The 22,167-nt window shown below is 41.7% G+C and overlaps 1 protein-coding gene across 1 annotated transcript in view; it reads left to right on the forward strand.

Annotated features, from left to right (window-relative positions):
• SLC9A2 (solute carrier family 9 member A2) overlaps positions 1-22,167 on the forward strand; it is a 94,539-nt gene that overhangs the window by 17,697 nt on the left and 54,675 nt on the right. Inside the window, exons 2-3 of the mRNA XM_012740526.3 lie at positions 14,363-14,826; positions 21,685-21,935. Of these exons, the coding sequence (XP_012595980.1) occupies positions 14,363-14,826; positions 21,685-21,935 (715 nt within the window). The remainder of the gene's footprint in view (positions 1-14,362; positions 14,827-21,684; positions 21,936-22,167) is intronic.

A 22,167-nucleotide genomic window follows, 5' to 3' on the forward strand; every position in this document is an offset into this window, starting at 1 on the left:
TGCATCAGTTGTGATCTTGGCCATTACTGATCTCCTAAGTGAAAGAGTTAGTACTCTCACCAAACAGGGACACTTTCCCTTAAAAATGTATCTGTGAGTAAAATCAATGAATATAACAGTTTCAAAGAAAACACTGAGTATTCTAACTATTCTTGTATTCTTTTTCACTGAACATTATTTGAAATAAACCCACAGGAGAATTGACATAATAAACATGCATGCTGTGGTAGAGTATTATATCATGTTAGTATGCTGTGATTTGGTGTGAGCTATCATTTTGCTGTGAGCATTTTTGTGAAAAACTACTTATTTTACTTTTTTAGCTGCCAAAAATTCTGTCATGTTGCTTTTTATTTTTGAACAGCCCATGCTTTGCACATTTTATGTCAGTACTTGTTAGAGTTGCCTGTAGGGGCCAAGGGAAAAGTTCCCCTTCATCTTCGTTCCCCTCAGCAACCTCAAACTCCTGAGCTCAAGCGATCCTTCTGCCTCAGCCTCCCGAGTAGCTGGGACTACAGGCATACAACACCATGCCCGGCTAATTTTTTCTATATATATTAGTTGGCCAATTAATTTCTTTCTATTTATAGTAGAGACAGGGTGTCGCTCTTGCTCAGGCTGGTTTCGAACTCCTGATCTCGAGCAATCCGCCCACCTCGGCCTAAAAAGCTTCCTGGAGAATCAACTGGCAAAAAGGCAGATTAATTGGAGAAAAGGCATAAAAATTTATTTAATGTGTATACATGGGAGCCCTCAGAATGAAGACTCTAAGATACAGGGGAAATGTCCATTTTCGTGCTTAGGTTCAACGAAGTATGGGCAGCCATGTAGAAATATGACTGGATAAAAAAAGAGTCTGATCCAATGCTAATAGACTGCACAGGGAAACCCAGTGAGGCCTGTCTGTCCGGGTTTTTCTCGGCCTCTCTGTGCGGCATTCCTCCCTTCTGGGTGCGGGCAGGGCTCTCTCTGGAACGCAGGTCTTATGACCTAGAGTCAAACAGGTAGGTCAGATAATTTCTTTATGGCCAGTTTTTACACAGAAAGGCGGGGGAGGGATAGTTAGAGAAATATTTTTAGGTTTTATGGCTGGCTTTGGAGAAAAAGGAATTTTGGTTTCTATGACCTGCCTTGGGGAAGAGGGCTTCCAGTTTCTATGGCCTGCGTTTGGGAAGGACAGAACTGACAGACAGGAGGGCAGAAAATGGTCAAAATAAATTTTTGCTTCTGAGCCCTTCATTTTGGGGTATTGTCCTCTGAGCCTCAACATACCTTTCAAAAGCCCAGTTCAGACTCTGTAACAAGGGCAGTTAGAATTTTGGGTTACACCACATGGTGGCCGTGGCTACCAGCAGAGATCTATTTTAGCAGCAGCATCTTTTCTGCCTATTTGTTTAGCAGTTTTTATGCAGTTATGTTAATATTTCATTTTGTTTGGCCATAATTATTTTATAACAACGAGCGGGAAAGAGAAAAATGAAAGTGGCCGGGTGCGGGGGCTCACGCCTGTAATCCTAGCACTCTGGGAGGCCGAGGTGGGCGGATTGCTCGAGATTAGGAGTTCGAAACCAGCCTGAGCAAGAGCGAGACCCTGACTCTACTATAAATAGAAAGAAATTAATTGGCCAACTACTATATATAGAAAAAATTAGCCGGGCATGGTGGTGCATGCCTATAGTGCCAGCTACTTGGGAGGCTGAGGCAGAAGGATTGCTTGAGCCCAGGAGTTTGAGGTTGCTGTGAGCTAGGCTGGCGCCACGGCACTCACTCTAGCCTGGGCAACAAAGTGAGACTCTGTCTTAAAAAAAAAAAAAAAAAAGAAAAGAAAAATGAAAGTGAAGATTTTTTCCATTTTGGTGAAATATACATAATATAAAATTTCCCTTTAACCATTTTTTAAGTGTACAGTTCAATGGCATTAAGTACATTCTCAGTGTTGTGCCACCATCACTATCATCCATCTCCAGGACTTTTTCATCTTCCCAGACTGAAAATCTGTGCCCCTAACATTAATTCCCCTTTGCCTCCTCCCTCCAGCCCCTGGTAAACTCTCTTCTACTTTCTTTCTATATGAATTGGTCTATGCTAGGTACCTCATGTAAATGCAATCATATAGTATTTGTTCTTTTGTGTCTGGTGAAAGAGAGTCTTACTCTGCCACCGGGGCTAGAGTGCAGTGGCATCATCATAGCTCACTGCAACCTCCAACTCCTGAGCTCAAGTGATCCTCCTGCCTCAGCCTCCAGAGTAGCTGAGACTACAGGTGTAGGCCAGGGCATCTGGCTAATTTTCTTGTTTTTAGTAGAGACAGTCTCACTCTTGCTCAGGCTGGTCTCAAACTCCTAACCTCAAGTGGATTCTCCCACCTCAGCTTCCCAGAGTGCTAAGATTAGAGGCATGAGCCACCATGCCCGGCCCAGTATAGCTCTTAAAATCTTACTGAAATTGAGACAAAGGTAGAAACGACCAGTAGCAATAAAATCATAAACCTTCAGCATAATTAGATACAACCAGTAGCTGTTCATTTCGGGAAATAAAATAACAATATTAAAGATTAGAGAAAACAGAAACGTTAGAACTAGAACTGTGAGGCTTATGATAAAAGGTGAGATACAAGATCTTTGACTTTCAGGTGTTGGAGTCTCTAGTTATAAAATGCACACCTGGTGCATTGTCATTGTGTGTGTCTCTGTGTACCTCCTCAAGCTTGGTGTGTAATCCCTAAAGGATACTAGGCAGATCAGAGGAGAGAGTCAGAGTTTTTTTTTCTTTATTGCCACTTTTGCCCACCTACACTAGAGAAAACCTCTTGTTTCTCTATTCTCTCAAAACACTTCTGACACCAAAATGTGTACAGTTTTTCCTCACACCAGCAACCGGTTCCTCAGCTTTCCAGACACCAACTAAGGTGTCCTAAAATTCAGTTCAAATCTGACACTAACTACCCAAAGTTAGTGCAGATACCATAGGTCCAGGAGGACTCAGTCCCACAAAACTGCCCCCACCTCCTATGCCAGTCGAAAGTCCTGGGCTTCCTGCACTTCCCACCAACTGGCTGTAAATTGGGGATTCCCATGCTTCCTTCTCAGGTTTAATGATTTGCTGTAACAGCTTTCAGAACTCAGGGAGACACTTAACTGGTTTATTATAATGGATACGGATGAACAGCCAGGTGAAGAGACGCATAGGCAGGTATGGGGCGAGGGCACAGAGCTTCCCAGCCCTCTCGAGGCACCACACCCTCCCAGCACCTCCATGTGTTCACAGAGCCAGCAGCTCTCTTATACCTCATTGTTCATGGTTTCGATGGAGGTTCCATTAGATAGACGGCTGATTACATCATTGGCCATTGGTGACTGAACTCAGCCTCCGGCCCCGCTCCCCTCTCTAGAGTTTGGGTGGTGGGCCTGAAAGTCCCAGCCTCTAGTCCTGCCTTTGTTTTTCTGGCAACCAGCGATGGGTTGTGGAGGGAATCTCCCCGCACCCCAGCTCTCTAGGGGTCTCTACCACCAGCCATCTTATTAGCATACAAAAGACACTCTTATCACCCCAGATTCCAAGGATCTTGGAAGCTCTTGTAGCAAGAACAAGAGACTAAAACAAATATCGTAACAAAAGATATTCTTATCACCCTATAGCGTGGGGGATTACAAGGGTTTTGGGAGCTCTATGTCAGGAACTGGGGGCAGAGACCAAATGTACATTTCTTACTATGTTGCATCTTACTGCACACTCCATGAGACAGTAGGAGTGCAAAAGTGAGTAAACTTGCCCCCAGCCCTGTGAACACGTGTTCTAGTGGGTGCGACAGACCCTCAGATGGATCTGTGAACTCAGTGCGGTAGGCACTCTTCTAAAGGTTGGCACAGTGTTAGGGAGGACTGAGAGCCACACGGTACTCCGGCTCTGGCCTCCCCAAGTGCTCTGTGAATGTCTAAGGGAAGAGCATACTCATTTCCTCTGCTCCCTGCGCTGTCTGGTATTACTACCACCTTAGCGTAACTCCAAACTACAACAACAGGGCCCAGCACACGTCACCCTTGCCCTCGCTTGGATTTCTTACAGTGTCTCCTATGGGCCATACTTTGTGCCCACTCTAGTGATTTTTTTGCATGTACTCTTTCTCTCCCTGGTGGGGGGAACCCTCAGACTTCTCTTGGCTTTAACAATTCCCACTCCTTTTCACCTCTCAGCTGAAATATCATTTCCTTACAGAGCCCCTCCCTACAGGGTAGGTAGTATCAGGGACCTTGCATCGTGGTTCCATTGTAACTTACACTTCCTCTCTGTAATAAGCAAGATGCACGTCATGACCCATTTGACATCCTTTGTCCCCTAACACTGTAAACTCCGTGAGGACAGAGCCATGTCTGTCTTGGTCATTGCTGTCTGTGCCCTTAGTGCTTGGCACATTTCATGATGCTAACTGCTTACCAATGCTTGTGAGTCAGTGAATGAAAGGATAAGTAATCACATAAGTTATTAGTCAATCGCTAGGTTTTGTGTTGATTTTAATTGTTATTTTATTCAGGTCCGAAAGGCATGTGTGCTAACTTTGACAGAAGCTGGAAGGTTTCACAGTGACTCAGTGGCCAATTAGCAATACTCAAATTCACAGTTTATGGCGAAATTCACATACACAATCAATCGAGCAAACATTCACAATGCAATTATTAAAGGCAGTAATTAGGGGGCTAATGAACCATGGTGATGGCTAGGTGGAAGGCCATTGCACTGATAGGACTCAGTGTGTCCTGTCCCTGGGATGCTGGTCAGTGGGGAGTGGCTACACTGCTGGGACAGAGCCTCTGGGTGACAATTGTCAGGTTGGGAGTTCTCAGGGGCAGAGACCTGAAAGGCACCTTGAACAGTGTCAGCTCCTTCCTGTTTTTATAATTCTCCACAAGTGAAACCATTGTCATTATCTCAGCCACCTTCTGGCTCCATTTTCTATCAGTTCTGTCTGATAGAACAGAACTGTTCTTGGGTGGTTCCATGCCAATGCCACAGCAGGTGTTATCTCTCACCTTACTCTGTTATACATATATTTATCACTTTGAAGAAAAACAATCTTATCATGACCTCAGTGCTCAGTCTAGTACACATATGCTTGTCACTTTGAGCAGTGAACAGGTTCACTATGGGCTCAATGCTACTTAACATGAGTGACTCCCTTTTGAGACATTAGGACCACAAATCATCAGTATGTATCAATAGAAAGGATGGATCTTTTCCTTGTAATGATTTTCCCTCAATACACATGATTTCCACCTAATGATTTACAGGATGGGCAGTCATTCCTTCCATAGGCAGTCTCTAGCATTTCCTTGGAGTTTGAAAGATAAGCAGGTTGTCTTTCTTTGTGGTGGTTAAAACTTGGCATTTGGAAACAGTCAGGTTTTTTGCAGGTGACCTTTATCAAATTGAAGTTCCTTTCTGTTTCGAGTTTGCTGAGAGTTTTTATCCTGAATGGATGTTGAATTTTTCAATGCTTTTCCTGCATGGATTGATATATCATGTATTTTTACTTCTTTAGCTTGTTGATATGAGGGTTATGTTGATTAATTTTGAATATTGAACCAGCTATGCATCCCTGTAATAAACCTCATGTGGCCATGGTATATTCTTTTTAAATATTGCTGAATTCTTTGCTAATATCCTGATAAGGATTTTGGCATCTATATTCCTTGCTAAAGGATATTGGTATGTTATTTTCTTTGTTGTAATGTCTTTGTCTGGTTTTGGTATCTGGGCGATACTAGCTTCATAAAATGAATTGGGAAGTGTTCCTTCCTCTTACATTTTATGGAAGAGACTGTGTAGAATTGATGTTACTTTGTATAATTCACTAGTGAAACTATCTGGACCTAGATATTTCTTTTTGGGGGAGTTTTTAAATTACAACTTTAATTTTTAATTATCCTTTTTGGATATAGGGATAGTTAATTATTTCTTCCATATTGTGTGGGTTGTTGCAGTTTGTGTTTTTCAAGGAATTGGTCCATTTTAGCTAAGATATCAAATGTGTGTGTGTGTGTGTGTGAAAAAGAGAGAGAGAAAGAGAGAGAGAGAGACAGAGAGAGAGAAAGTGTGTGTTGTGTGTAGTATCTTATCATAGTATTCATAGATCATAGTATTTCCTTATTAACCTTTTGATGTCTTCAAGGTCTATAGTGATGCCTGTTTCATTCCCAATACTCATAATTTATATCTTCTCTCTTTTTTTCAGTTGGAGGGTGAGTGTGGGTTGCCTTTTAGAGAAGAAATTCCCCTTTCTCTCCATTTCCCTCTCTAATACTACCCTGGTAGGTGTGGTGTTCCATATACCCTGGTGAGGGTAGAATCCAGATGCCCCACTCATACTTTGCCAGGGTTGGGATCACAGTTTCTTCTGTGGTATTTGGCTGGAGTAGAGGAGTTACTGTCTAAAAACTTTTCTGTTTTGCTGGCTTGACTCTTTCCTATTCCTTTGTCTAGATAAAGCAGGCTATTGTTACTGTTTTTGTTGCTTGTATCCATTGGCATTTCCAGGTTGCTGGGCTTCTTCAGCTCCAAGTGTGAGCTTTGAGAGGCAAAGGAAGACTCAGAGAACTCACCGCTGTGTCGTTCTTTGGAGCTAGAGACCTCTAGCCAGTCTTCTTTCTTCTCGCCACCTTTCAGTCTCATTAAGTTTATTTTATGTATAATGTCTAGGCTTTTTAGGTGTACTAAGTAGGAAGAATAGAGGGAAAATACATCTCCATTTTCCCAGAAGCAGAAGTCTATTGTCTTTTTTTTTAATCTTCATTTTCTCACTTCCCCCTTCCCCCATCCATGTTCCCTGCACAGACTTTAAAAAGGTGAATTCAGGCATACCTATCTTCTATCTTAATGGCATTTACTTTTGTCATGGATTATATCACTTCTTTCTCAGTAAGATGATTATAGCATAGGATTACTTTCTGTTTTTATAAATTCTGCTTTTCTTTTAATGTTAAACCCTTTGACCTTCATGGAATTTTCCACGGTTGTAGAAGTAAAACAGAAACTTACGTGTATGTGTTTGCTATTTCTTCTTATCTACCTGCTTGGGGAACATTGGCTAAATTATGTTTTCTTTGCACATTTTTGTACAGCTTCTTACTTTATACAACATTCTTGCACCTCTGCACACCATTGTCTGGATTCACTGTTTCATCCCTGAGCTCCATTATGGATTTCATAAAACATATGGCACTGTATTTGGCAGTGGTGTTGGATAACTGTGGCAACACCACACTTGCTCTTCTCTAGCGCTCTGTAGAAACTGTCTGCCATTTCTTCTAGCTGAAACTGGCTGTCACTTTGTTAAGCTCTGCAATATTTTCCAAGGAGATTCTTTTTTTTTTTTTTTTTTTTTTTGAGACAGAGTCTCGCTTTGTTGCCCAGGCTAGAGTGAGTGCTGTGGCGTCAGCCTAGCTCACAGCAACCTCAAACTCCTGGGCTCAAGCAATCCTCCTGCCTCAGCCTCCCGAGTAGCTGGGACTACAGGCATGCACCACCATGCCCAGCTAATTTTTTCTATATATATTAGTTGGCCAATTAATTTGTTTCTATTTATAGTAGAGACAGGGTCTCACTCTTGCTCAGGGTGGTTTCGAACTCCTGACCTTGAGCAATCCGCCTGCCTCGGCCTCCCAGAGTGCTAGGATTATAGGCGTGAGCTACCGCTCCCGGCCTCCAAGGAGATTCTGATTGTCATTTGCTATCATTAGTTTCTCCCCTGGAATTTTCTTGCTTCCTGTTGTTCTCTTCTCAGTAAATAACCCCACTCTACCCCCAGTTGTTTGAGCCCAACACAGTGGATTCGTCCTTGACCCTCTGTCTCACATGATCCAATCAGGACAGCAACACATTCTGTTGGAGTAGCTGTCACAGTGTAGTCCCTCATCTGACCCCCTTGTGTACTCACCACCACCGCATGGAAGCCACTGTCACCCTCGTCTGGCTTACTGAAAAAGACCTCTGCCCGGCTGGCTTGCTCCTATTCTTCAGTAGCAGCCAGAATGACCCTTTAAAACTGGGAACTTGGTCATGAAGGGCATTCCTCTGCTCAGAAGCCTTCCCTGGCTCCTCATTGCTCTCAGAAAATACCCCAAGTCTGTCCTGTTGGCCACAGGCTGTGCAGGCTCTGGCATTTTTCTGTCCCTCTGTCCTTACTTCTTACCAGCTTCTCCTTCACTCCCCAAACTCCAGCCACAGTGGCCTTTTTGCTCAAGATGCTCCCATCTCAGGGCCTCTGTTCTTGTTTGTATCTTTTCTGTTCTGGAAAGTTTTTCCGCCATGTTTCACACCTTCACTTCATTTGGGGTTTCGTTCAGGTGTCACCCACCAACCAGGCTTCCTTGACCACCTTGATAGAAAATATTAGTCAGAAGGATTCCCTCATCCCACTCTGTTTTCGTTTGTGGTACTACTATGAATGTATTGGTTGACTGATTTGTTTTGTTTCCCAGCACTAGACTGTGGCTCCCCAGTGCAGAGGCTTTGTTTAATTTACTGCTGTACCCCTAGACCTGACAGGGGATCTAGCACACAGCAGGGTCTCAAATAGTATATAATGAATGAAAAAACCAATTGAATGTGGTTGATTATTTTTATTGCTTCCACTTTTCCTTGTCATATATAATGCCACAATAAATATTCATGATGCACAAAGCTCTTCTTGAATTTACTAATCCTAGAAGCATGCCTTCTGTGAAAGATGCAGTTCTTTCTTTTGCTTTCTGTAGGTGTTCTTTTTCATTACCCAACAGTTGCCATTCTGTCATTAACCTGTCCTCATGCTGAGTGGTTCTTTTTCCAGACCCTCCTTTATGGGATCATGCACAGGTCCCCTTGAAGTTTGGACTCTTCTTAAAGTTTTTGGTCACACGTTTACAGACAACATCTTATTTATTTTCACTGATGGTTAATCACATCCCTTTGGTTTAACTCTTTCATTGGGCAGCCTTGATCTCCTTATTTCCAAATCCAGTCTCTGGTCTTTTGTCTCTTGTCCCTGTCACTCCACGTGCAGAAGCCAGGGTGGTTCCAAGGCTTCTTCTCTAGCTCCCACTTGCCCACAGAATAGAGGCAGAGCTTCGGAGCCATGGCTCCTTCCTGTTTTCTCAATCCTCCCCTCCTCTCCAGCCCATGTCCCTCATGATCAGGCCAGCTTTCCTCAAACTTTCAAGTGTGCTTCCTTCCCCTGGGAATCCAAGATCCAAGTCCAGCCATCTTAATGCCACCTCCTCCACGATTTCTTCTTGAATCTCCTCATCCCCCACTCTCATCTCCTTTTTTATAGCATTTTATCACTTTCTATCCTGTTTTTTATATAAGAGACCTCTAATCCTCTTCCCCTTCCTACTGAGTGAATTTCTATTGCAACTGAAATAAAATAATAAATTTTATAAGCATCCATCTTCACAGACTTTTATGTGCTAGTGATAAAAGTTGAATGACAGAGGTACATTATAATCAAAAGTTAGCAGGAAATACAGAGGACTAGGATTACAGCTTGGAGGCCAAATACAGCCTGCAGCCTGGCTGTGTATGGTGTTTGGGCGAAGAATGGCTTTTACATTTTTAAATGGTTAACCAAATCAAAGAAGAATATTTTGTAACATATAAAATTACATGAAATTCTAGTTTCTATGTCCGTGGATAAAATTTCGTTAGAACACAGCCACACTCCTTCATTTCAGTATTATCTCTGGCTGCGTTGTATGGCAATGGCAGAGTAAACTATGGCCTACAAGCTGAAAATATTGCTTTCTGGCCCTTTACAGAAAAAAGGTGGCCAACCTCTGGACTACACAGTGGTTTGTATCCGCATGCAGCAGCTCGTGTTCAGTGTTTTCAAAACCATCAAAAAGTTCATTTGATTTTTTTCCCCCCAAAATGGATATATTTCTCCATAATATTAGGTGGGATGATGATTCTGGGAAAACAAATTTTCATCTATTCAAGTTCATTTTCCCTTCAAGAAATACTTGGTGTGGCAAGGAAAGAGCCATAAATGAATGTATATTTATAAGTTTTGATTTATATGTTTTATTCTGTGAACGATGAAATTTAAGAAAAGACTTTTGTTTATTTGTTATCACTAATTATTAATATTTTGCTGGCGAGTTTTATGCTGGTAGTTCATAAAAGCACAGACGTAAAACCTTTTATGCCAGCAGAGAGTGTGTTACACAATCCTGTTTCTCTGCTCATGTTCAAAAAGCACTGAACTAAGATCGCGTGTGACTACCATTCATTTAATCTCTCCTTGCCCATGGAGCAATTCAGCAGATTCAATAACTATTGTCCTACTTCAAGAAAGGCTCACTCAGATCAATTCTGAATGACCTGAGCATTCATAAAATAAAGGAGGGCAGATTTTTTTAAAATACAAAGGCATGATTTCTTCAACAAGTGTTCCTGGATTGGTTGCTATTCTTTTCTAATTTTTCTACGACCAGATTTCCCTCCTCTTCACTTCCTGCACGCCTCCTTTTGGCCCTCTGGCCCGGCAGCCCTTCGTTATAACTCTGTCCTGCATCTATTTTGCTGCGTTTTACTTGCTCCTTGGTTTGTTTCCACTTGTGTGGGTTCCTGGTTGGGACCAGTGGCATCGCGTGAGCATGGCAAACGTTGGCCTCAATGATGCATTTAAGCCATCCCTGTTCCTTCCTTTCTCCCATCTACCTGGTTTCCCATCCTCCACGCTTAGGGTTAAGAATATCCTTTCCACACGGTGAGAGGAGCAGCACGCACAAGTGAGAGCACTGGCCACTGACGCTGGGTCAGTGAAAGGAAAGAACAAAACAACAAGAGAAATGGGAGCCTCCCAAAACAGGCCTCACCCATTTTCCAGTTTGCTTCCTTGGAGACTATGGCTTCTGTGTATTTCTTTAAAACCGTTTTCTCTTGCTTTTTATTTAGAAGAGGGGGAGGCAACTAAAGTTTGGGGGCACTTGTGACACTGCACAGTGGTGAGTATTGTGCAGTCCACAACTCAGTTATCGTTACAGTTCTTTACTTGGCAGGTGCACTTGTCCCTATTTTACGGATGAGCAGGTGGGGCCTGGGTGTGTTGGTAACCTATCCCGGTCACAGGCAGAGTGGGAGGGCTGGGTTCCTAGTTCCGGGGCAGGCCTCAGCTAGCAGCCCTGCATACATATGGCAAGAAATTCAGGTTGGAGTACGTTACAGAAAGAGGTGATTGCACTCGGATCCTAGGGGACTGGAGATGGTGTTATTGGCACAACTCTATCATACAGGAAGAGGTGTGTGTAGAAGCAGGAGTCAGCATGAGGGGGCAAAGATGTGGTTTCCAGGGGTCTTTTTTACTTCTCTGTTTAACAGTGGGGTCAGAGGACTAGACAGAGGTCATGGGTAAGGAGCCCTGCACCAGCTGAATGCATTTAGTCCCAGCCAATTATTGGAGCATGCTCTAGTACGAATAATAAAACAATCAAAGCAGGATCTGAGTACTCAATATGCAAATGTTTAGTTTGTTATTTAGAAATTATTAATAGTTCTTTAAACCTCTTTAAATTATTATGATTATAGTGCTTTGGATCACAAAATGTTTAATGCTGTGGTTTCAGACCTGTTTGTAAGCTCTGGAGGATTTACTTATTAAAACTTGCATGATTTTTTTTTTTTTTTTTTTTTTGAGACAGAGTCTCACTTTGTTGTCCAGGCTAGAGTGAGTGCCGTGGCATCAGCCTAGCTCACAGCAACCTCAAACTCCTGGGCTCGAGCGATCCTTCTGCCTCAGCCTCCCGAGTAGCTGGGACTACAGGCATGCGCCACCATGCCCGGCTAATTTTTTATATATATATCAGTTGGCCAATTAATTTGTTTCTATTTATAGTAGAGACAGGGTCTCGCTCTTGCTCAGGCTGGTTTTGAACTCCTGACCTCTAGCAATCCGCCCGCCTCGGCCTCCCAGAGAGCTAGGATTACAGGCGTGAGCCACCACGCCCGGCCAAAACTTGCATGATTTTAAGTTTCTAAGGACTTATTCTATCATTTTAATAGTCCCATGCATTGCTTAATGACAGGGACACTTTCTCTGGATCACAAAATGTTTAATGCTGTGGTTTCAGACCTGTTTGTAAGCTCCGAAGGATTTACTTATTAAAACTTGTGTGATTATAAGTTTCTAAGGACTTATATCATTTTAATAGTCATGCATTGCTTAATGACAGGGACATATTCTCAGAAAAGCATCTTTAGGCAATGTTGTTGTTTGAACACTGTAGAGTCTACTCACACAAACCTAAATGGTATAGCCTATTATATACCTAGGCTGTATGGTAGAGCCTATTGTTCCTAGTCTACAAACTTGTATAGCAGGTTACTGTACTGAGTACTGTAGGCAGTTGTAACTCAATAGCAAATATTTGTGTATCTAAATATATCTAAACACAGAAAAAGTACAGTAAAAATATGGTATAAAAGATAAAAGTGGTATACCTGCATATTGTACTTACCATGCATGGAGCTTGCAGAACTGGAAGTTGTTCTGGGTGAGTCAGAGAGTGAGTGGTGAGTGAATGTGAAGGCCTAGGATGTTACTATACACTACTGTATGTAGACTTTATACATACTGTACACTTATACTACACTAAATTTATAAAAACATAGTTTTCTTTCTTCAATAATAAATTAACCTAACTTACTGTAACTTTTTACTTTATAAAACTTTTAATTTTTTTTAACTTTTTGATTCTTGTGTAATAACACTTAGCTTAAAACAAACTATTATATAACTGTACAAAAATATTTTCTTTATATCTTTATTCTATAAGCTTTATTCTAAAATTCTTTTTTTTTTTACTTTTTAAATTGTTTTGTTAAAAACTAAGACATAAACACACACTTTAGCCTAGGTCTGCACAGCATCAGGATCACCAAGATGTCACTAGATGGTGGTAATTTTTCAGCTCCGTTATAATCTTACAGAACCACCATCATATGCTCTGTCCATTGTTGATGGAAATGCCTGATGCAGCACGACTGTAATATCTTTCTATAATTCAGATAGGTTTGTCTTAGTCTGGTTTTGCTGCTATAACAGAATACCACAAACAGGTAATTTAAAGAACAGACATGTATTTTTCTCACAGTTCTGGAGGCTGGGAAGTCTAATATCAAGGCTCCAGCACTTGGTGTCTGGTCTTCTGTGTCCTCCAAGGACAGAATGCAGAAAGGCTAGCAAGAGCGGAAGAGTGAACTCATCAACTAACACTGTGAGAAGCCTTTTTTTATAAGAGCCTTAATCCTATTAATGCAGCAGGAGTCCTTGTGGCCTAGTCAGCTAAAGGCCCCACTTCACTTCTTAATACTATCACATTGGCAACATCTGAATTTTGAAGGGGACACAGTCAAACGGTAGCATTCTCGTATTCAGCTTTCATCCTAATATGTACTGAAGGCCTTCAGGGTGACTTACTGCCACCTTGCAAATAGTAGCTCTCCTCACTTAAGCTGTGTGCAGTGACCTTCATGGGTGAAGTCACTTTCCCTTGTTGCCCCATGTGCTGGCCCAACCCACACTCCCCCCCCCCTCTTTTCCTGTTACCAGCCTCTCCCTCTCATGTTCTCTGCATTATAGCCACACGGGCTCCACCATGAATTAGGAGGTGGATTTGTTCCTCCACTTTTCTCTTTCTCAGAAGGCCCTTCATGCTTCTTCATGAATTCAATGTCTGTCTGTCCCTTAAGCCCTGCCCAGATACTTCTCCTCCATGGTGACTTCCTCAGCAGATTTCCTCCTTTTCTGTATTCCCACAGCACTTGACTGGGGCTTGTCACACTTTGCCTTGTATTACACTAAGTCATAAACACATTTTGGGAACTTGATTGGGAGAGAACCCTTTGAGATTCTCTTTGAGCCTCAATTCTCACTTACATTGAAAGAACACATTAAATATGATAATAACTGCCTTGCCTACTCCTTAGGGTTTTTGTGAGGATGAAAGGAGATGTTACAACTCAAAATGTTTTGGAAATCACTAAATTGTTTGCAATATAAAATTTCATTGTTTTATTTCATTTCCATGGCCCTAATACTTAAGAAAAACTTAATAGGCATTTAGAAAAATAAAAGCTGGACTATATAGCTAATGTGTACCTATAATGTTTTGATTCTGACTTAAAGTTATAGTTGTGTGTAAGTGTACTTTGTGAATAGTTTTAATGGAATCCTCTGGTTTACACTGTACTCTAGGAAGCCAGTCTCTAGCCAATAATACTGACCAGGGAGATTGTGGACCCACTAGTTCAGTCAAAGGAAACCAACATCTTGTCTCCAGAATTCCTGTATAACCCAAATTTGGTGTCTTTATCTTTTCCTTACCAGGCTTTCATCTCTATCACAAACTGCCCACAATAGTGCCTGAGAGCTGCCTTCTCATCATGGTTGGACTTCTGCTCGGTGGGATTATCTTTGGCGTTGATGAGAAGTCTCCCCCTGCCATGAAGACTGATGTGTTTTTCTTATATCTCCTCCCACCCATCGTGCTTGATGCCGGCTATTTCATGCCCACTCGCCCTTTCTTTGAGAACATTGGCACCATTTTCTGGTATGCCGTGGTAGGGACACTTTGGAACTCCATTGGCATTGGGGTGTCTTTGTTTGGTATTTGCCAGATCGAAGCCTTCGGCCTCAGTGACATCACTTTGCTCCAGAACCTGCTGTTTGGCAGCTTAATCTCAGCTGTGGACCCCGTGGCTGTGCTCGCCGTCTTTGAGAACATTCACGTCAACGAGCAGCTCTACATCCTGGTCTTTGGAGAGTCCCTCCTGAATGACGCGGTGACAGTGGTGAGTACCCGCTCATGCTGCATGGCTCCGGCGCATGGGTGCCTCCCAGCCACCTGCAGTGGCTCGCACCAATGTGGCCGCATAGAGCCCCCACTTAATAGGGCCCTTCACTTGCTTTAGTGCTGTGATGTCGCTGCTTTGAAATTCTCAACACATTTTTATTCATTGTGCATAGTTTCATTTGTCATTATACAACTGAACCCTCATTTTTATTTTGCACTGGGCCCCCATAAAGTATGTAGCTGTCCCCTGCTTACCAAACTCTCTTCATGCCAGAGAAGCATAGAAGTGATTGCGGCCTTTGTATTTCTGCTTATTTGTCATTTTGGCATTTTTAGAAGTTTTCTTTATGAGAAATGCTGCTGGTACACAATGTGTATAATGCAGATGAAATGATAGTTCCTGCTCAGTGCCATTCTCTATCTGGTGATGACTTATTTATTACGTTAATGGCTTTAGGGAAATTTTTTTGTCGCATGCTCACCGCTCACTTTCTGTGACTACTCAACCAGCACATTTCTGGTCCTCATCATTTTCCCATAAATGGGTATTTATTCAGAAAAGGCAAATTATTTTTAATTCTCTCTTAATTAACATATAAGTAGAGTCAGGGGCTTTTAGGATCTTACTGTTATCAGGATTTACATGTACTCTGCCTTTTGAATGCAGGCAAAGGTGGAGAGAAAAGATGAGGAGGTCTCCCTCCTCTCACCCATGAACCTACAAAGAGCTCCACCTCCACCAATGAAAGACAGCCAAGTGATGCTGTATTGATAACTCAACTAGTTAGCATCGGTGATGCTGTATTATGTTAGCCACCCTTCTATGGTAGTAAAGGTGGTAGCAATGATAACCACTAACCTTTTGTGAAGGCTTCCCTTGTGCTCAGGTCTGTATGACAATCTATGAAATAGGTATTCTTCCTATGAGAATAGGATAAGAAAATTGAGGCAGAGAAAGATTAAGTAAGCTATGCTTAAATGACTTAATTTTAATGCCCTCTCCATTTGCTATCATTAAAATGTTATTTCTCACTCATGTAAAAGTCCGCATAGAAACCAACATTATTCTGTTAGTCTATATTCAACTGTCTCCAGCAAACTGGTATTAACTGAGCAGCACCTAAGTGGACACATAGGTACTACAGTAATAGGGTATTGGGCAGGTGGGAGGGGGGAAGGGGGCGGGTATATACATACATAATGAGTGAGATGTGCACCATCTAGGGGATGGTCATGATGGAGACTCAGACTTTTGGGGGGAGGGGGGGAAATGGGCATTTATTGAAACCTTAAAATCTGTACCCCCATAATATGCCGAAATAAAAAAAAAAACAACAACAAAAAAAAGCAGATCCTGAACTGAATAAAATATCATCTCTAAGGATGTCCATTAACTCCAGGTGAACATTATGTAGAAAATAATTTATTGATAATTTATTGATCACAATTTTTAGAATAGCTGCTAAGATAGCTATTTTAAGGCTAAGTTACCTCACTCATGTAACAAAATCCACTTCAGATCTTCCATTGCTCATTAACTGATTGATTAGTCATTAACTTACCAATATTAAATTTTAACTGGGAAACTGCCATAATAATAAAGACATTTTATAACTCATTCTCATTTCCGGAAGCCTCAAGTTTTCCATTGTGACTTATGTTTGATATGTACATTTTGCCCTTGTTGAAGGAGATTGCAGACACTTGAATGTGGAATTCTCGGAGTGAATCTATTTAGTGTAATGGGAACTTTATCAAGAAATAAGAACACCTGGCTTCACTCCTTTTAATTCAGCTCAGCAAAGTCAGGTCAGTTTTGGAATGACACACCATGCCTTTATACTGCTTTCCCCCTCTTATAAAATTTTTATTCAGACATCTCTGTGGTCTATTCTTTGAGTTTGTTCAGAATCAGATCTCAGGATCTGGCTAAGTCACTGTTTAGAGTGTGCAAAGGCAGCGGGCAATCCAGAGGAATCCTGGGCTTCCCCTCAAGGGGCACGAAGCTATCAACTGTGCCCTTATGGATGGAGAGGGAGGGCTGACCCAGGGTGGGGCAGGGGGCAGTAACCAAAGGAAGAACCTGCTATGTCCACAGACCAGGAGGACAAGGACAGAGAATAGCCATGATTGGTATTTAGAAGTAGATGCCTTTTGTCCATGGCCAGAGCCTATAAGTCAGAATGACTGTAGTGGTTTCATATGGAAGAGCATCCTCAGTAAGTTATGTACCTTGGACCCTCAGGATATCAGCACGTGCCCAGGGGCTTGCCTACCTAATGCTGGAGACTAAACTACTAGATGTTTCTCCAACTGAATTGGCTAAATACTGTACAGAATGGAGCATGTGTTAGTAATAATTAGAACAATGGCATAAAAATGATAACTTTGGCTCCAAGTCAGCTACCCTCAGAGAATAGAGGTGGAGATATTTTACAGATGTGACAATTCTTTTATTCATTCATCTGGTCTTATCCCTAGGAAAAGTTTAAGAAACTCATAGACTAGGTAAAGTTATTAAAAATTCAGACCATAATACAGACAGCAAAATGGGTGAGTCACTGGCAGTTGTGGACAGAGGATACAGGTTAACCAGAGAGAATTCATGTTAAAACTTTACTCTGGAGGCTGGGCAGAATTGCAGGTTAGAGGAATTAACTACTTTCCCAAATCCTGAAAAATTCAATATTGAGCTAGAAAAGCTGAAAGGAAGAAAACCTATCATAAAAATGTCTGAAATCAAGAAAAAATGATAATATATATGTCACAGATCAAAATTCTTCATGCTGTTGTCCAGGGCTACAATGGATTAGAATTAACTGGAGAAATGGCAAACAATTGAAGAAAATGAAGGTGTGATTTTTGAATAGGATTTTTGTGCTTTCCTTTATGATAAATGTTTTATGAAAACTTTTCAAAATTTCCAGATTGTTCAGGTTCTCAGTTATCTGAGAAGTCCTACTATTTCCACATAGCCCATAATCAAATGATTTAGGTTCCTACAGTAATTTCAAACATCATTTCTGGAACATGTTAATGCAACCATTGAGTTGCATTGAGTATTCTAATAAATATTCCAAGGAGACTTCAAGAGTTTCCTCAATCTGCCCATAACCAGTCTTGACCAAGGAGAGCTGGCTTTGTAGAGAAAGAAGCCAGTGATACGCTTCAGTGGCCCAGGCACTATGTGTTGTGTAGTGGAATTTAACTTTAGCAAGATGGAGGGAGAGCAGTGATGACGTGGAATTGAATTTTGATTTTGCAGATAGCAGAATGACACTAAAATTCTTTATGTAAAAAATGATTATCTTTCATGGTTCATATAAGAAAAAGTTACTGAACACTATTTTTGTGGGACAGAGCCATTCTGATAAACAACTGGATTTGCACAGTTTGCATCCCTGCTTTACATGAATCCACAGAATTATTGTGCATTTTAAATCAAAGTTCAAAACATATAGGTCTTATTTTAATATATAAACTATGTATTTAAAAAATAAATTATAAAAAGTATACCTTTGGCCATTTGAAAGATTTTAAGGCACTCAGCTGTCAAATTAGCCTATTACAGAATTTATTAATAGTAAATAGGCATCACTGGATTGTAATCTAAAAACACAAGTGTTAAATTGAGGCCAACTTTGCACAGACTCACTAGAGACATATTTGTGGCCCACATACCTTAAATACACACACATGCACAAAATACACAAACATATATAAATTAAAACTCCAAAGCACTTTTCTGCATAGGTTTCCTTGTGATAAAATTGAAGGATTTAACTGGAATGAACTAAGTATGCGGTTATGGCCAGTCGTAACTAAAAGAATATTATCATGTTATCTCGTGCAGATCACTAGGTATCAGGTTTAGCTGGAAGCAGGTGGGAGGTTATGGGAAGCTTTCTCATTGTCAGGGTAACGCTTCTACCTAAGCTGTGTTCTCTAACACGGCCGAGGTATCTCAGGCAGTGGGATGATCAAGATAAAGCTTGTGCCCAGTGAGCTGAAAACAAAGTGCCTGCGACTCAGCTTTTCTCTTTGCAAAATCTAAAAGGATATTTAAAGCAGAATGTACCTCCGAGAGATGTGATGGATTGAGTTGCCAGGAAAATGGTTTTGAAAGGATTAGGAATGTCCAACCCATCTGCTAATGCCAGTTGGTCTGGGGAAACGAATGTCTGAGCTCCCCTGGAAACCCCTATGGAGGAGTAGGCTAGGGAGGTGAGAGAGAGGAAGAGAAGACTGGGCTGTGTGCGGAATGGATTTCCCATTTTCTTGGGGCAGTGAGGCACCCGCTCAAGTGGCAGCACCAACAAGATGCAGGAGACAGTGGAAAGGGCTGTAGGAGTCCAGGAGGGCTCTTGGGAGGAACAGCAGCTTGGAAGATGATGAAGTTTCCCTGCATATAGAGGTTGGGTTTCTGCCAAGAGAAACAACAGGAAAGAAAACCAGGGGCAGGAGTAAATAAATATACGGTGTGCGTTTTGGAGCAGTGGCGAAACCCTCTACAGACTGAAGTCGTTGGCAATCAGTTAAGAAAGAAAAGGTATCCAGGTGTATTCAGACTATCAGCCTTCTCCAAACTCAGACAGTCACAGAGCTTAATCTTGGGCGTGGAAAATGGAACGGCAGCCTTTATTTTTTATTTTATTTTATTTTATATTTCAGCGTAATATGGGGGTACAAATATTAAGGTTACATACATTGCTATTACCTTCCTCCCCCCTCGAGTCAGAGCTTCAAGCATGTCCATGCCCCCGACAATGCACAATGCACTTATAATGTATGTATATAAACCCATCTGCCCGACACCCGATAAATGTTTTTTTTTTTTTTTTAATATAACATTTTGGTTAGATTTTATAACTTTGCCTTTACTTAGCAAAGGTTAGAGGTATGGCCGCCTTTAAAGGAAGTAAGTCTTGCAGTGGCTGCAGGTCAAGTAGGGTAAGGGAGAGGTGAGCCACATGGGTGCAGTGCAGGCTGGAGGCTGGGGACAGAACCGTGGGCCTGCGGGGCCCTGGAGGGAGGCTGTCTACGCAGAAGTAGAGGGCTAGGAAACCTGCTGACTACGCCAGGATGCCGGTGACTGTCCCCTTTGGCTTTGGCTGTTGTGGGCAAGGGGTATATATAGCACATCTCTGATCCTCTCACAGGAAGCGCTTGTGCCATGTAGCTGCTGGTGAAATCTGATGCCTGCAGCAAGCCTCTGTTGAACATAGGAAGAGGATGCTGCTTGGAGCCAGTTTCTCCTCTGTCTGGCAAATGATGATGCCTTCAAAATATTTAAGTTCTCAGGGGAGTGAGTCTATTTTATTTTATTTATTTATTTATTTTTAAAGACACTGAAAGAGAAAGGCGTGAGTCTCTTTTGTTCTTTTCCGCAGTCATTTCTTGGTGGTAGGATTCTAAATGCCCTTGAGTGCTACACCAATAATTAGGACAAAAGAAAAGCTCACTGCTTTTTCTGTTCTGTGTTTTCAAAACCAACAGACATTTATTGTCATTTACTAGGCAACATTAGAGATACAAATTGTAATAAGGTGTTGGGTGATTAAAAGGAATTTATAATCCAGTAGAAAAGAGGAAAACAACAACAACATGCAAAGCCTGTAACGTGACAGGCTGTATAAATGACCGCAGTGAGGTAGAAAGCACAGGAGATGGCCTTTCCCAGGCCACACACCGGTTAGCAGGAGGGGTCTGACTCACTCGCCTCCCCCATGGTTGAACCTTGAACAACTAAACCAGAAGGTCAGGAGACCTGGATCCTAATGTTGCCTCTGACATTTTGTTTCTTTTGACCTTGGACGAATGGGAGCGATTTTGAGTTTCTCAGAACCCAAATGAGGGTGTAGCTCAGCCTTTGTTCCCAGTGTCCTCGTCAGCTGGCTCTCCCGGAGATTCCGGATGCTCCCGGAGTTGGAAATATCAAAGTGAAAAGGAGCAGGCCACCTGCTTGCCTTGTATTTGACTCGCTGGTTTTGTGAAAAGAGTGATGAGGCTGAAGCCATTACTTCCCACTGCAGCTGGCTCAGTGGCCCCTGGACACACACTGGAAGACATACTGGGCCAGGAGAGGCGAAGGGCCTGGCATTCTCGAAGCCTTTGTTAAACCATGACGGTGTAGAGTTGCCAAACAACAGAACAGTCTCATTTACTTTAGTGGCACAAAAAATGTGTGAATTTACAGCAGACACAAGACACACACAAACACACACACACACATACATGATTTTGCTGCTTCTTTGCTTGAAGAAAATCCCTGTGGATCTTTTAGTTAGATGAGACATGTATACGTGGGCAGGGGAGGAGGCAGGGTATGGAGTGAGGCCCTCAGTGACCAGGAAGGCGGACTGCTTCAGGTTGGGCACCTGTACTGATGGGTGGGTCCCTTCCATGTGTGACTCCACAGTAAGTATTTACCTTACAAGGTAAATATACTCACAGCCTCACTGACAAGCTTTCTCTCTGACATGCTACTTCCCAAACTGTAGCGATATGAGCAAGGTGTGCTGGATGGCAAACAAACATTTTTAAATAATCTTTCAGATGATATCTGGAAAATATAATGTTTTTGGAATAATTTATGTAATAACTCTGAAATCTCCTCTCCCTTACTTCTAGAAATAATGTTCCTGACAACTCACTTTTTAAAAGTTTTTTTGTTTGTTTGTTTAAAGCCACAATACTAAATTATGAGACAGATGAACACACAATTGCCACTAATCATCCACTTGGGTACACAGAAGAATTGTCCTTATTTAAGAAGGCCAGGTAGATGTGTTTGTGACCAGAATGATAATGGGGAAATTGGAAAGGGTCTTGACAATGTGTTTTCTTTCTCCTGTAGGTCCTGTACAACTTGTTCAAGTCCTTTTGCCAGATGAAAACCATTGAGACCATTGATGTGTTTGCGGGAATTGCTAACTTCTTTGTTGTGGGAATCGGTGGAGTGTTGATTGGCATCTTCCTGGGATTTATAGCGGCATTTACTACTCGATTCACACATAATATCCGAGTGATTGAGCCACTCTTTGTTTTCCTGTACAGTTATTTGTCCTACATAACAGCCGAAATGTTTCACCTCTCAGGCATCATGGCGTAAGTATTTATTTGTTAAAAGCACTTGATGAATTACACTTCATTTCATTCATGTGTTCTTAGCTAAGATATTTATGTTGAATAAGTTATATAAAAGACTAGGTTTTCTTATTCTTTTAAGAGCAATTAAAAATAGAATTTTCTTATATTTTGTTACAAAGAAATGAAAATGTCTATCAGCCAAATTTACACTAACATGATCAGGTGCTAAGATGGAAAATTGCTTAAAAAT

This window comes from Microcebus murinus, chromosome 3 (assembly GCF_040939455.1).
Source record: "Microcebus murinus isolate Inina chromosome 3, M.murinus_Inina_mat1.0, whole genome shotgun sequence".
Taxonomy (NCBI): domain Eukaryota; kingdom Metazoa; phylum Chordata; class Mammalia; order Primates; family Cheirogaleidae; genus Microcebus; species Microcebus murinus.